The sequence below is a fragment of the Orcinus orca genome, chromosome 1, assembly GCF_937001465.1.
Source record: "Orcinus orca chromosome 1, mOrcOrc1.1, whole genome shotgun sequence".
In the NCBI taxonomy this organism is placed as follows: domain Eukaryota; kingdom Metazoa; phylum Chordata; class Mammalia; order Artiodactyla; family Delphinidae; genus Orcinus; species Orcinus orca.
In genome coordinates, this window is record NC_064559.1 from 197,701,341 (window position 1) to 197,716,178 (window position 14,838).

At 48.4% G+C, this 14,838-nt stretch overlaps 1 protein-coding gene across 8 annotated transcripts in view; it reads left to right on the forward strand.

The window, feature by feature from the left end:
* The window catches only part of TMCO4 (transmembrane and coiled-coil domains 4), a 77,650-nt gene that overhangs the window by 40,471 nt on the left and 22,341 nt on the right, over positions 1 to 14,838 (forward strand). The window contains exon 11 of one of the 8 annotated variants that reach the window (XM_049707311.1): positions 1,125 to 2,172. The exons of 6 other annotated variants lie outside the window; for them this stretch is intronic. In XM_049707311.1, coding sequence (XP_049563268.1) covers positions 1,125 to 1,225 — 101 coding nt within the window. In that variant the 3' untranslated portion in view covers positions 1,226 to 2,172. One more of the 8 variants, XM_033433131.2, reaches the window with a different exon arrangement.

Sequence of the window (14,838 nt, forward strand, 5' to 3'; positions counted from 1 at the left end):
ATCAAATTCACCCCATTAACTCATATTCATGAAGCACCTACTGTGTGCCAGGCAACATGCTGCGCTTTGGGGAGATGACAACAAACTAGCCAGTGCAGCCCCCGTCCTCATGGAGCTGACAGTCCAGTCTGTTAAATAATCTGCCCTCCCTGAGACATGAGTTGGGGTCTTGCAGAATGGCTGTGGGGGTGGGCAGTGATGGACGTCAGTCATCTGAAAAGCACTTGGCATGTAGTAGGTGCTCAGTAAAGGGAGCCTTACTGTACTTGCATACCAAGTTCTAGGGTAGCCGCCTGGTTGGGGCTGACACCCTTAATATGAACCTCCTGCCCTTAGGTGGAGACATCTGTCTCTACCACTTAAAGCCCGTAAGTACTTGGCTTACGAAATAGAGTCACAAGAAGCCAGCCCCCCGGGACACAGTCAGATGTTCAGCAAGGCTTCCAGGCCTGCTGTGCTCCTCCCACAGCCCAGGTAGGTGGTTGGGGTTTGCAGGGGTGCCTCGGGGGCTGGACGCACCTGCCAAGCTTCCTCCATCAGTTAATCGGATTCTCAGAGCAGTCTTGCCACATACTCAGACGTGGGTGGTGGGAAGGACTGACTCCCAGTGGGAATCCCTCGCCTTCTGGATGAGTATTTGAATGCTTCGTGTGGCTGAGGAATCTTCTCCGTGCAGAAATAGACAGACCCAGGTTCAACGGGAGTTTACTGAGACCCCGCCTACCTGCTTCCATGATTGATTCATTCTAATCATCATCATCATCATCTCAACAGCTAACGATTTTTGGGCACTTACTATGTACCAGGCACAGCTAAACACTTTGCGTGCCTTATTTTATTTAATCCTCCCAATAATCCTATGAGGTTTTAATTAGCCCCATTTTACAGATGAGGAAACTGAGGCTTGCTTACAGAGGGGAAGTAATTAGCTCATGCTTACAGGATTAATAATGATGAAACTGGAATTTGAGTCCACGATGGCTGAGCCATGCCTCTTTCGTGACATGTTCTCTAATTCTTACAGTAACCCGAGGTCAGGATAATTATCTCCATTTTACAGCTAAGGTTCAGTGTGAAGCAAAGCAGTGTGCCCAAGTGGGTCCATTTGGATTTTTTGGTTGCAGGTCCTGAGAGTTCCATCAACTGCCCTTCCTTCAGCCACACCCAGAGCTCTTCTCTCCCCAAGAATGAAAAAAGGGGGTTCAGGGTGACTCCTGTCTGCTAAGGTCCAGGCAACCCTTGCCTTTACACATGTTCTCATGCCTTTACAGTTGTTCTCGCTATCCAGAATGCTCTCCCCTCCCCTGACGCCAGGCATGGAGCCAGTTCAGACACATCCTTCGAAATGTGGCTCGCAAGTTCCCTCCTCCATACTCCATGTGGAAGGAAGACTCAGACTCGGGAGCATTTAGGAAAGGAAAGTAGTTTTTGCAAAAAGGTGTAAACTAGTTAGACTTTGGAAGGTCTGGTTTGCCAAATTACACACACGCACGCACACACGCACACGGCAGGTTCTTAAAGGAAAACACACACCTCACAATCACCAGGGTTGCCAAGTTTTCATCAGTTTGTTCTTGATGGAAAAGCAGGCATTTCTCCTAATGTTATTCTTTCTCATGAAGCCACAGGGACACCCAGAATCTTCAGACATCAGCGTTCCAAACACTGGGGACAGGATTCTCATTAGGGAGTCAGCAACTTATGCGAAATGCTCCTTCATTTGGGAACTCGCACCGGACAAGGTGCCCCTGTTATTCTTGCTTTATCTCAGAGGGTCAAGTGTGGGTTTGGTTTTGGTGTCGGTCGCCACAGATGGGATGCCTGTGCTGATGCCTGACGGTGACGGTTTTATTAACTCTGATCCTCAAAACATCCTCGTGGGGCAGGCATTTGATTCAGCACATTTTACAGGGAGTCTCAGACAAGGACACTGAGACTCAGAGAGTCTAAGGGATTTGCCCAAAGTCAGAGCTGGGAGGTGGCAGAGCTGGGAGGTGGCAGAGCTGGAAGGCGGCAGAGCTGGGATCTGCGCCCAGCGCCCGGCCCCTAAATCTGGGTCATTCTTCTTCGTGCAGCCACCTCCCTGCACCCTCCCTCACCCTTACTCAGCTGTCTGTCTCCACACTCACTCACAGCTCTGGGTCAGGCATTGTCTGTTGTACTCACCTCTGTATCACCAGCTCCTGGCCTAGGCTTGACACACACAAGGAACCCAGTACATGTCAGTAGTTGATGCATTAACGAGGGATGTGAAACCCATGAAGTTTGCCGTGAGCGCTGCCTGCAGAGAAGGGTGCTGAGGCCTTTGGGTGATGAAGGGCTCAAGCTGCCTCATCACAGCGGACCCCACCAACTCCGAGACCCCGGCCAGCTGATCGGCATGTCGCCCAAGCCTCCTGGTGACCCAGGGCCACTCCACTCTCCAGCTTCCCGGCAGGCATAATCAGCCAGCATGTTCACGGCCTGTGTAGGACTCCTGCCCACCCAGAACCAAGACAAAATGTGCACCTGCCAAACGTGATACTTTGGGCAGGAAATGAACATCGCCAGAATTCCCAGAGATGAACAGTCCGCTTCCGACCATGGTCCATCTGCCAGCCGACAGGATGGATTTGCTTTGGGAGCGACTGATCCTCTGACCAAGAGTATTTTTGGCCCCAGCAGGTGGCAAGAGTGGTGGGCCATGCCTGATGCCAAGAACAGCCACAATCCAAGTGCTCACCAAGAGACTCTGGGCCCCAGATCAGTGGATTGTTCATCTTTCTAGGTATTTACTTTCAAAGTTCTCAGAAATTGAGTAGTTGGAAAGAGAGCTCCATTCAGACTGACTCGTGGTAGCTGAGCCAGGAGATGACCACATGAACCGAGAAGTCAGTTCTGCTTCAGCTATTCATGCATCGATTCTCCCCCTCATCCCCAGAAGATGTGAAGGGAATTAATAGGTGACGTTACATGTTGTCTCTGGCTGGTGGCCCTGTCCATGCAGTTGGCAAGACATCATGAGACAAGCCAGCTCGCCTGTGCGTGTTCTCACTCATCCAGTGAAAGCCTGCGGGGCCCGCTGCACTCTGGGCGCCGGAGCCCATTCATGACATCGGTCCCGGTTCCCCCGTCCCTGCTCCATCTGTAAGCTGGCTCCATTCGATTACTTCTCCTTGTGTCTTCAGGATGCAAGGGACTGTGACCTGAGTTCAGATCCAGCCCCTGCCAGCTACTGTCTAGATGCCCTTAGGCAAATCGCTTCACCTCTGAGCTGCAGGTTGACGAGTCAAGTGGGACCCCCTGAGGCCTTTGGGGCTTGCTCTGGACTTAATAACTACTGTTTATTGAACATACTATGTACCAGGCACTCTGCTAAGTGCTTTGCATATTTTCCCTCCTTTAATGTACAGACAACCCTAAGATGCAGGTGTGGATATTCCTTTTGCTAATGAAGAGGTTGAGTGCAGGGACTGTGTCTGTTTCCTTCGCCCCTGCGTCCCCAGCACCTGGTGTGGGTCTGGCACAGAGAAGAGGTATAATAATGTACGTATGGAGGGCCTGGGACTCAGCTTGAGCCAGTCTGATGGCACAGCTGGCCTTGCGGTATGGTAGATGTGACCACACAGTGCTCGGCGTGTGGTCAACCCCCAGTAAATTAGAGTCCCTCTCTCCCGCTCTCCATCAGTCTATCCAGATGGATTTTCCAAGGCTGTGGCTCTCACTGCCTCTGAGCTCACTAAAAGACAGTAACATCTTCAGTCTGGCAGCTCCTGGGAGGGAATGGAGCAAAACGTGGGATTCATTTGCTGCTTTTTTTTTTTTTTTTTGGCTGCTCCGAGGGGTTTGCGGGATACTAGGTCCCCGACCAGGGATCAAACCCGGGCCCCTGGCAGTGAGAGTGCCAAGTTCTAACCGCTGGACTGCCAGGGAACTCCCTCATTTGCTGCTTTAATCTAAACTAACGGGGTCTTTCTGACAGGCCTGTAGCTGCAGACCATGCCAACCCCCTTTGAAAGGCATCTGCATCCTCTTGGTGATGCAGATATCCTTGACCTTAGCGGTCACACCTGCTGAAATGCATTTGCTCGCACATGGAACCTGGGTCGTCTCAGCTGTGTAAAGGCGAGGATTCAGGAGCTTGCTCCGGCCTCTCGGGGGCCCGGCCTCGCTGCTCCACCATAAACCCTCAGGGCTCAGCCACCGGTCGACCCACGTCACCCTCCTCCCGCAGGTTGGCCGTCGACCCCCGTGCCTACTAGATAAATCCACTCAGCTTCCAGGGGCCCCAGGTCTGAGCTGGAAGAGCCTCCAGAAGTGGCTTTGTTTAACATCTTCATCTTACAGGCAAGGAAAAGGAGACCGGGAAAACACGTGGTCTAAAGGCAGTGATGACCGGTGTTTGTGTTGGGAGTTTGATGTTGTTATGATAAGAGGAACCCAGAAATGCCCAGATCCTAGCCCTGGAAAAGATCCTGTCTCCCCACAGGATTCCCAAGAGTGATGAGCACGTAGACTCTAGCTAAATGTGGCCAGGGTACCTACCGCTGACCACCACCTAGGCTGGCACCAGAAACCCCTGGGGAAGAGCTTGGCTGAAGCTGTGCTGGGTCGCACCGCAGGCTCAGCCCCCAAAAGCTCCACACCTGATCCAGGGACCTACCTCATCCTGGCCGGCGGCAGCATGGAGGAAGGGAGTCAAAGGAGAGAGGGGGGGATGGAGACGGGGCCACAGAGAGAATATGTGGGCCTGGTCCTCCTTGAGGGACTCAGCTTGGAGAAGCAGCAGAGCTGCAGTCTGACTTCCCGATGTACAGTGACCTGCCCACAAGTATATCAGTGTCCTTGCACTTGACCAGTCAGACCAGCACCCCCTCTTCCCTTGGGGGCAGTAGTGGGAGGCCTGGGAAGAAGGTGGGCAAAGATGTGCTGGTATAAAAGGAGGAGAGGCTGTGAATTTCACTGCTCCTGCAGCTGAGACCAGACAGAGCCCAGGTCCTTCACTCCAAGGCCAGAGCCCGTGCCCTCCGTCCAGCCGTCTCAGGACCATCAGCATGCTCTGCACCTGTTGTGCAGAAGCTCCTCTGGGCTGCTTTATTCCAAGACCTGTCTCCCTAGCCTGCCTTTCCTACCACCTGTCTAGCCATCTATAGACACACTTCTTACTCCTAACTCAAATGTATACGGGGCGTGAGGAGTGGGTTAACCCCTCATTAGGAAAGTCGTAGAAAAGTCTGCTAATAATTACCCAGAAAGCCACAATTCCCCACGCCACGGGGGTCAAAAAGGCCTGGTTCAAATCTCAGTTCCACCATTTATGAGCTCTATGACCCTGTGCAAATTATATAAGTTCGTCAAGCCTTCCTCATAGTAAAAATAGATCTAATGACACCCACCCATCAAGATACTTAGGGGCTTCCCTGGTGGCGCAGTGGTTGAGAATCTGCCTGCTAATGCAGGGGACACGGGTTCGAGCCCTGGTCTGGGAGGATCCCACATGCCGCGGAGCAACTAGGCCCATAAGCCACAACTACTGAGCCTGCGCGTCTGGAGCCTGTGCTCCGCAATAAGAGAGGCCGCAATAGTGAGAGGCCCGCGCACCGCGATGAAGAGTGGTACTGTAAGGACAGACAAAATAGCACGTGTAAGGCACCTAACACAGGGCCTGGCTCACAGTAAATGCTTGGTAATTGGCTAAGGTCGTTGCACAGCAGGTGGTTTGCAGTCTTGAAAGCATTAGAACACTGTAAAGGGCACTTAGCACTCAGTGTAATCACAGTTTGATGATCCAGAGACACTTCAAGAGCATCACCTTGGGGTCAGTCAATACGATGGGCCTTGGTTCATCCTTTTATCCCATGGACATCAGAAATTATGGAGTCTTAGACTCAGGGTTCCAACGGACATTTGGAATCATCTGATTCAGACCCCCACACATACAGGATCCCCTTAACATCATCCATCAGAGGTCTCTACTAGTGTCTGCTTACTTGCTTCCAGTGACAGGAAGCTTAGACTCTGCCCAGGGTAGTTAGGACCTTAAGAACAGATCGATTTAACCTGAGAGTCAGTGGCTTGTGGGCTGTGCACCCTCAGGCCCCGCTCAGAGAGTCTGTTAAGGTGGCTCATGTTCAGCTATTTCCAGGGAGGCCTCTGGCACCACAACAGAGCCCCGAGTTCTTCAGTGCCTGCGCGGCCAGCATGTCCTCAGATCTGCTGTTGGCTTTTCAGAAACATGTTTTTATCCATTTTGAACTCAGAGCTGATCAGAGTCCCATTAAGTTCACAAGGACAGTGTTGAGAACTGAATGCTGATTCATTTCAGTCCACCATAATTGTCACTTTCAAGCAGATGGAGCAGATGTCTGTGTTCACTGTCCGAGCTCCTGGGGAAACAGATTATCTGCCAAAGCTTCTCTCCACAGGGAGAGGAAGGGAATTCTTTTCCTGGCCATGGTGAGCCCTGATGACCCATAAACAGGTCCCTTGCGTGAGTCCCAATTGATAGTAACTGAAGAATCCAGACCCTCTGCAGTGAAGGAGCATCCCTCTGGGGCTTTGAGGATTCCAGGAGGGGAAGAAATCATAAGTCTCCTTAATTTACATATTACTGAAGCATCTCAGTTCACAGCATTCTGTAATGGAAACTGTTGGGGTTTGTTTCCTTGTATCTAAGATATCCGTGACCATCGAGCCTGCTTAGCCAATATCACCAAAACGGTTGTCTTTTAGAAAATTGCCAGGCCTGTTTTGCAGGACAGAAGATTAGAACGTTCCTGCCTGTGGGTGGTATGTTCCCTATACTTTGTGTTTTAATGACAGGGTCTGAGTTTGGGGGCCTCCATCCCTGCCATCCCAGCACAGATGTCCCTGTGTGAAATCTGACCTTTCAGATCTCTATTATGTTCCTCTTCAGTCTTTGTGTCTTCCATCTTTGGTTCACTCATTTACTCAGACATCCATTTATTTATTTATGCAAAGCCCATCTCCTGGATTTGCAGAACTTCTCAGGAAATACGGATCAATATAAAACATCAGGACCAAAAAAACACAGATGTGAACAGGAGGCATGAGCCAGTTGGGAAGCCCAAATACAGCAGAGTGGACCCTGCAGCCAGGCCTGGACTTGAATCCCAGCTCCGCCACTTACTAGCTGAGCACATGTACCCAGTCACTGTGCCTCAGTCTCCTTGCCTGTGAAATGGGTCTAGTAATACCTTCTTCAGAGCTTGATTGAAAAGATTAAGTGGGATAATATATGTAATGCACTTAGCAGAATGGCTGGCAAGTAGTAGGCATTCAGTAACCACTATCTTTGTCCCTGTTACTGTCATTACATATTCTCTTGTTATTACCCAGTTGCTATAACTGAGCTGTGCCTTTAGCTACTCATTTCCTAGCAATCAAAGCAAAAGCAGAAAGCACTGACTGCCTGTTTCTCACTTCTGTGAGGGGACATGGAGATGCGAGCTCCAGGGGTAACAAGACCTTCCATTTCAACCTGACTCACTCTGTCTGAGTGTTGCACCCTCTCCTTTTAGGAGCTAAGTGCCTAGGTTCAGGCTTAATTAGCCATTAGAGCTTCAAACAGCTCTGCCTTTGGCTAGCTAGAAAGGTTAGAAACCCGGAACCATGAGGATGACGCCATGGCTGGGAATGACCTTTCCAGGGTGCTGCCTAATTGTCAGGAGGGTGGTAGCAGGGGCGTCTGCAGAAACTCAGACAGGAGATAACGATGTCTTCAGCTTTGAGCACCTGGGTACTTGGAAGAATGTTAAATAGGCAACAGGTCCCAAGTTGGAGTCTTATTTGGGGTATTTTACATTTTGTAATTTAGCAATTGCTGGAGATTGAGGCTTCAGGGGACTGTTGCCGAACCTGGCTCACAGCTTAGAGTGCAAGGTTTTTATTCTTCCTGCCACATTTCTCTGCAGAAGTTTGATGGAGAACAGCTGCTCATCTTCAAAATGAGAAGCCATCGTTCCAAGATGGGGAGGGGGGAAGGGAGCAGATGTTTATTGAGCACCTACTGTGTGCCAGGTAGGAACAGAATCCACCTTGATCTTCTTCCCAGCCACCTTGAGAGGTGTGAGCATTACTACACCTGGATGCAGGTGTTACATTTTCCATTTTTACGAATGAGGAATCAGATGCCCAGGGAGGTTTTGTGACTTGTCCAAAGGCACACAGCCAGTAATGAGCAAATCTGAGATTCTAAGCCAGATGCGTCTGACTCTAAACCACTTCCTATTGACCCTTCTTTTCTGCTGCCTCTTATGATAAGCTTGCCACCCTCAAATTGCCTGTAATCTAGGTAAGAGAATGGAATCCAGCCTTAAAAAAAGGTAGATTAACAGTACCACATGCTTCACTGCAAGGGCCTAGACATTGAGCAGTTCAGAAGAGGGAGCCTTCTCCTTCCAGGTGGCAGGGAAGGCTTCAGGGAGGAGGTGGCAGGCCTTGAGGAACAGGTAAGCCTTGAGAGGCTGTGAGGGAGACAGGAGGCCTTAGAGCCAGAGACTGGCAACAGCAAAGATCCAGAGAGAGGAAGTGAACGATATGGGGAGGGCAGGTGACCTGAGCCAAGATGGCTGCTGGGAAGTTGGGAGAAGTAAGCTGGGAGAGATGAACAGGGTCCAGGATTCCAGGGCTCGACTGTTGAGCGGACGCAGGCTCTGACTTGAGTCTTTCATGTCAGCACTTTCTCTTAATGTATTTATCCATCAATCAGCAGACATCTTCTGAGGGCCTGCCAAGTGCCAGGACCTGTGCAGGGCACAGAGGGGTCAGAGATCAGCCAGACCCCATCCCCGCCTGCAGAGAATTCGGGTGGGGAGGGACTCCCTTCTGAGCGTGCTCCCCACTCCATCCCCAGCCATCCTGCCTGCAGCTGCGCAAATCCGCCCATCTGCTGGTCCCGGAGGCCACTCTTCTCTCTCATTCTACTTCCTGAGGCCAGGATCTCCAGCCCCCGGTTCGGCCCAGCCTTAGATGCCCCTTAAGAGGATTTGTTGAACTGCAGCAAATGAAGCCAGTTGATTGAGTGCCCTTCCTGCCAGGCCCTTCCCATGAAGTGTCTCTTTGATGGTCACAGCCAACCTGGGTAGGCCCTAGGCCTGCCTGACTCCCCCAGCAGGGCTCTCTCCACTGCCCCGTGGGGACCGTGGACCTGTCCCTTTCATTGTACAGCTGAGTGTTTACCCAGCTTGTCCATGCTGCACAGCTAGTAAAAGGCAGGGCCAGGGAAGAAAAAAAAAAAAGGCAGAATCAGATCTAGAGCGGGCTTCTCTCAGGGACCCCGGGGAGCAGCGGGCGCTCTAGGCTGTGGTCAGCTCACCCCTTGGCAGGTGGCCTTCCAGCAAGGTCCTGGAGGAGTGCCAGGCCCAGGAGGCGCCTGGAGCATTTGTGGTTGCCACAGCACCACCTTGTGGTCACTCTTGGGGCGTGCACTTCACAAGCCCGGCATGGAGTGGGTTTCCAGCAAGAGCTCGCTGGGGAGTGTCTACCGGCTGCCTTCCACTGAGGGCTTGTGAAGAACTGAGCAGCTGCTCCTGCTTTCTGAGAATTTCCATGTCACCCAGCTACATTCTCCTTGTTTGCATTTATTAGGCATCAAAGATACAAAGTGGTGGGTAGGAGAGCTCCCTGGCGGTCCAGTGGTTAGGATTCGGCACTTTCACTGCCAGGGACCTGGGTACGATCCCTGGTACGGGAACTAAGATCCCACACGCTGCATGTCATGGCCAAAAAAAAGAAAAACAAGATACAAAAAGGAGGAGGAACTAATATTTACCAAGTACCTGCTGTCACAGGTGGTTCCAGACATCATCCCATGGCCCCTTCCCAACAGCCCTGCAAGTTAGCAATTCTTGGGCCAGTTTCCAGATGAGGAAATGGAGAGGCGTGGTCTGGCCCAGCCCAGGCAGTGCAGGGCCCATCAGACCCCTGCTCACACGTTATCAGAGCAGAAGTTCTGCCCGCCTAAGTATGGCTGGACCTTCCTGGCAGCCGCTGCCCAAAGTGTGCTGTTATTTCAATGAACTTTTTTATCCCCAGATGAAAATCAGGAGGAAATGATCTGAAAAAGAATTTCTTATAAGAAAAGAAAGAAAAATCAGATCCCATTAGTGATGTCATCTTTTTTTTAAATGACCAAAACTATACAAGATCACGGTCCTGTGGCACTTTTTTTTTTTTAAGATGGAAGGGAACTCAGATGGGGTTGTTTTTGAGAATTCCACAGCATCCCAGACATCACTGGGGGGGCCCCTGCCATGTGGCAGACCTATGTGGAGAAAGTCATTGGCAGAGAAGAGGAAGAGCAATGGGTATCTCCCATTACCCGTCCGGGGACCTGGGCTCAGGCTAAGGAGGTCCATGGACACACACTCATGCTCACGGGGACATTCAAAGATGCAGGCTGCTGCGAGATCTGAGCCGCTTAGCGATCTGTGGCTCCACGGTTTGGCAGAGCTATTCATGCAAGGAGATGGCGGAGTTCGTGAGAAAGACATTACTACCAGCAGCCTTATCAGTGATCTCTGCCCTGACTGTTCCTTACCAGCAGTCACTGTGCCATCTGTTTCAGGAACGGAATAAAGGGTTGTAAAGCTTGGGAGGGGGTAAGAGGAAGCAACCATGGGGAAATCTTATTTTGTACCTGGATCCAGTCACATTAAGTAAATGACCCAGTTGAAACATGACCACCTTTTAAAATAACTGCTGTCAGAAAGCAAACCTGACACTGTAGCCCAGAGAACATCAAAAGTTCAGTGGACTCAGACTTGCTAAACTATAGCCAATGCTGTGGACACCAGGTTGTAACCGCTAGCAGAATGATAATAACCACTGTGGGTTCACAACCAGGTTCCCAACCACAGGCATTATCATACAGGATCATGATTTGTGTTGTTTCTATTTAGCATGGGTGTTCCAATTTAATATTTTTATATCAATTCATAATCTTTACCTAAATGTAAGGTAATTTTGTAAGGAATCATTACCTCAGCTGGAAACCGAGTATTATCATACATGAAAAGAATCATTAAAAAATTAAAACATTAAAAATAAAACAATCATATTAAGATCTAGCATGATGTCACCTGCCAAAGGCCCTGAGCCTGAGACCTATCCTTTTTCTTTTAAAGAGGAGATGGTTAACATACAGTACAGAAATATTATAGCTATATTAGCAATTTCTGGAGTGGCTATAGTGTGAACTAATCAGCTTGAAAATTCTCTCACTACAAATACTCCAGAAATGCTAGATGAACTATAGCAAATACCTCTTTAAATGCTTAGCTGGGCTCCCAAAAAGTAAAGGAAATCACCAGAGGTGAGGAACAAGGAGGGAGCAGAAAACCAGATTAATAAGCATGTTGCCCTGACTGGGGGGAAAAAATATGTCTCCTTGGGGAATTCAGAGACACAGGGCCATGCCTCACTCGGGTTTAGGGTTCACATTTATACCACCTGTGTGATCCAGGAGTTCCCCAAGTCAAAAAATTGACACCAGACTAGTCTGGGGAAAACTAGGTCCTCAATCCAAACTACACAGATTCCCATGTAAGAGCAGCTTTAAAGATGAGCTCGTATTCCAGACTTAAAAAACACATAGGGGGGGAAAAAAACCCATGTGGGAAAGTCACAAACAAACATCAGGATTAGATGCTCAGTCTAATAGCACAGCTTGAAAGAGCTCCCCCTCAAAAAATAAGCAGGTTTACAATTATTAAAGATATAAATTAAAACATTGAAAAATAAGTGGAAAGAGTAAGGCATTGAAAAAAGAACAGGGAGATTTTAAAATAAATCAAATGGAACTTTTAGAAATGAAAATACAGTCATTGAAATTAAAACCTTGGTGGATGGGGACTTCCCTGGTGGCTCAGAGGGTAAGAATCCGCCTGCCAATGCAGGGAACACGGGTTCGAGCCCCGGTCCGGGAAGATCCTACATGCCGCGGAGCGACTAGGCCCGTGAGCCATGGCCGCTGAGCCTGCGCGTCCGGAGCCTGTGCTCCACAACGGGAGAGGCCACAACAGTGAGAGGCCCGTGTACCGCAAGGAAAAAAAAAAAAAAAAAACCTTGGTGGATGAATTAAACAACAGATTAGACAAATCTAAAGAGAGAAATAATGAACTGGAAGATTGATTTGAAAAAATTACAATGCATCACAGAGACATCAAGAGATAGAAGATAGGAAAGGGAAGTTAAGTTCAACATTTGCCTAATACCAACTCCAAAAACAAGAGAGTAGGAGAGAGATACAGTTTATTGGCTGAGAGTTTTCCAGACTTGATTCCTGAGGTTCAAGGAACATGAGTCTTGAGAAGGATAAATATTTTACACCTATGCACATCATAATGAAGTTGCAGAACTCCAAAGATAAATTATTTAAATGATTACTTTAAAAATGATTTTTTAAAAATGATTCTTACAAAGAAAGTTCAACTAGACTGATGAGACTTCTCAAAACAATAGAAGCCAGAAAAGAAAGAAAAAGAACTGTCCATCTAAAATTCTATATCCAGCTAAACTATCATTCAAAATGGAAGCCAAAAGGTATTTTCAAAGACTGAGCAAGTTTACCTTTAAGAGACCCTTGCTGCAATACCTACTCAAAGATCTACTTCAGAAAACAATGAATATTACTGTGATAACACAGAGAGAATAGCACTGTTCCCAGAATCCAGGGCCATGCTGGTAAACACTAGCTGCCTTTATCACAATTGACTAAGAGCCTCCAGACCCTGTTCTGCAGCTGTGACCTCTGGCCCTCTGAATCTGGTGTTTGTGCTTGATCTTGAACTTGATCGAGATCAGTACTTGAACACCCCACCTTGATCTTGCCTAAAGGATTCTTTGGCCTACTTTTCCAGTTCTCTAGGTGGATCCTGCCTTCACTCAGGGTCCCCAAACCACATCCCTGAAAACAGCCACTTGGAAACAGCCTGGCTAGGCCACCCCAGCACCCTGGCATCATTCCCACCCAGTGTTCTTCCCACTCCTTCCCCTTCTCACTAAGTGAGAATTCAAAGAAACATTCACCTAGTACTGGTATCATCGGGGATTCTTAACCCTTTGCTTATTACACATGACCTATCAGTACTTGGCAGTGTTTTAGATATATTGTGTATTATCTGTGGTAGACTGATTGCAAAAACTGGCCCTACTTCTCCACCCCTCCCTGTACCCACATCCTTTTCAATATGACCCTGAAGCTCTTCCCATCAAGAAGTGGAGTCAGTTTCTTCACCCCTTGAATCTGGGCTGGCCTTGTGACTTGCATTCACTAAAAAAGGTAGAGGAAATGACATCATGTCAGTTTCAAGCCTAGGCCTCAGAAGGCCTTGCACATGGATTCCACCCTCCTAGAACCTTGCCATTGTCTTAAGAACGAGTCAAGACTAGCCCACTGGAGGATGGAGATTACATGGGGTAAAGCCAAGTTATCTTAGCCAGCCCCCAGCCTACCTGCCAGCTGGTTGTAGACACATGAGTGAGCCCAGTGGGATCAAGCATGCCTGGATAATCTCAGCAGAACTGCCTAGCCCACTGGTAGGATCATGAGAAATAACAAATGGTTACTTTAAGCCACTGAGTTTGGGGATGACTTGTTACACAACACTAGCTAGCTGATAGAACATATATGACATTTTATTTATGTATATGCGTATATATAGTGAAATTGCTTGTTTTATACTGGCTCACAGCCTACAGTTTACCAGCAGCTGTATTTCCAAGTTATGTCGTCTTAGTCAGTTTGACCTTTCTGATGGGGAATTGAGTTTGGGTGTTAGGGTGTAGGCGGATTGCCATAACTCTCCATCGAAAAACAGAAAGTGTGTCATCCTTCATGTGGACCCCTTTTTCCTTTTTCTTTGCATTGTCTTTTCGCCCACTTGGTTTGGCAGATGTTCCTGAGATTACCAAAGCAGAAGGTCGTGTGCCTTTGGTGCGGTGTCCACATCAGGATATGACTCTTCTAGCAAAGTCTAGCCTGCTAGTGCATCTCTTGGCTCAGCCAAATTGGAACTGTTCATCTTGGCAGGGTGTGTTCTTCTGTTTTTAATATACAATTTTAGAAGATGTCACAGTTATCAAAAGACATATGTTTTAAGTCAAGATTATGTTTCATAGCAAAGGGAAGTAGGACAGGAGAGTAGGAGAGAAAATGTAGGAATAACTGAATTCCACTCTGCCACTTACTCTGTGACCTTGGGCAAGTTACTTAGTGTCTCTGAGGCAAGCTTTTCCCGTCATAAAATGGGAGTAGTACTGCTTAACTCTTAGGATCATTATGAGAAGTAGATGAAATAATATATGTATAAAGCACTTAGCCTATCCCGAGGTAAGCTGTGATGATGGTGATGATGAAGAGAAAGAAAAGAAGGAGGGGGATTAAGAAATAGAATACCAGAACTTTGTTTTAAAAAAAAAAAAAACAACTTTGCAGCAAAATCTCTCTTTCCAATTTCATTCCCAGCCCCTAAGAAGTTAGACCAACATTACTGTCCATGATGTTTGAAGGACAAAGCCAAGGCAAAAGAGTTTGTCACTAAGCTCAGATACATTTAAACATCCTGACCCTTGAATTCCTAAACTCCCACTTAGCTGAAAACTATTTCTGGGCTGTCACTTAGATACCAGCTGAAATGCAGAACAGACTGTCATTCAGTCAACTGGCTCTTTTCATCTCCATGATAGCAGACATCGCATTTGATGGGATTTCTTTCCCTTCCATGGAATTGCATCTATCAGTTGCTTTGTCCTCAGGCAGACCCGGCTTTAGCCCACCGCTCCCCACACACCTCCAGGAGAGGTCAGGCATATGCAGATTAATTTTGTGGGTCCCGG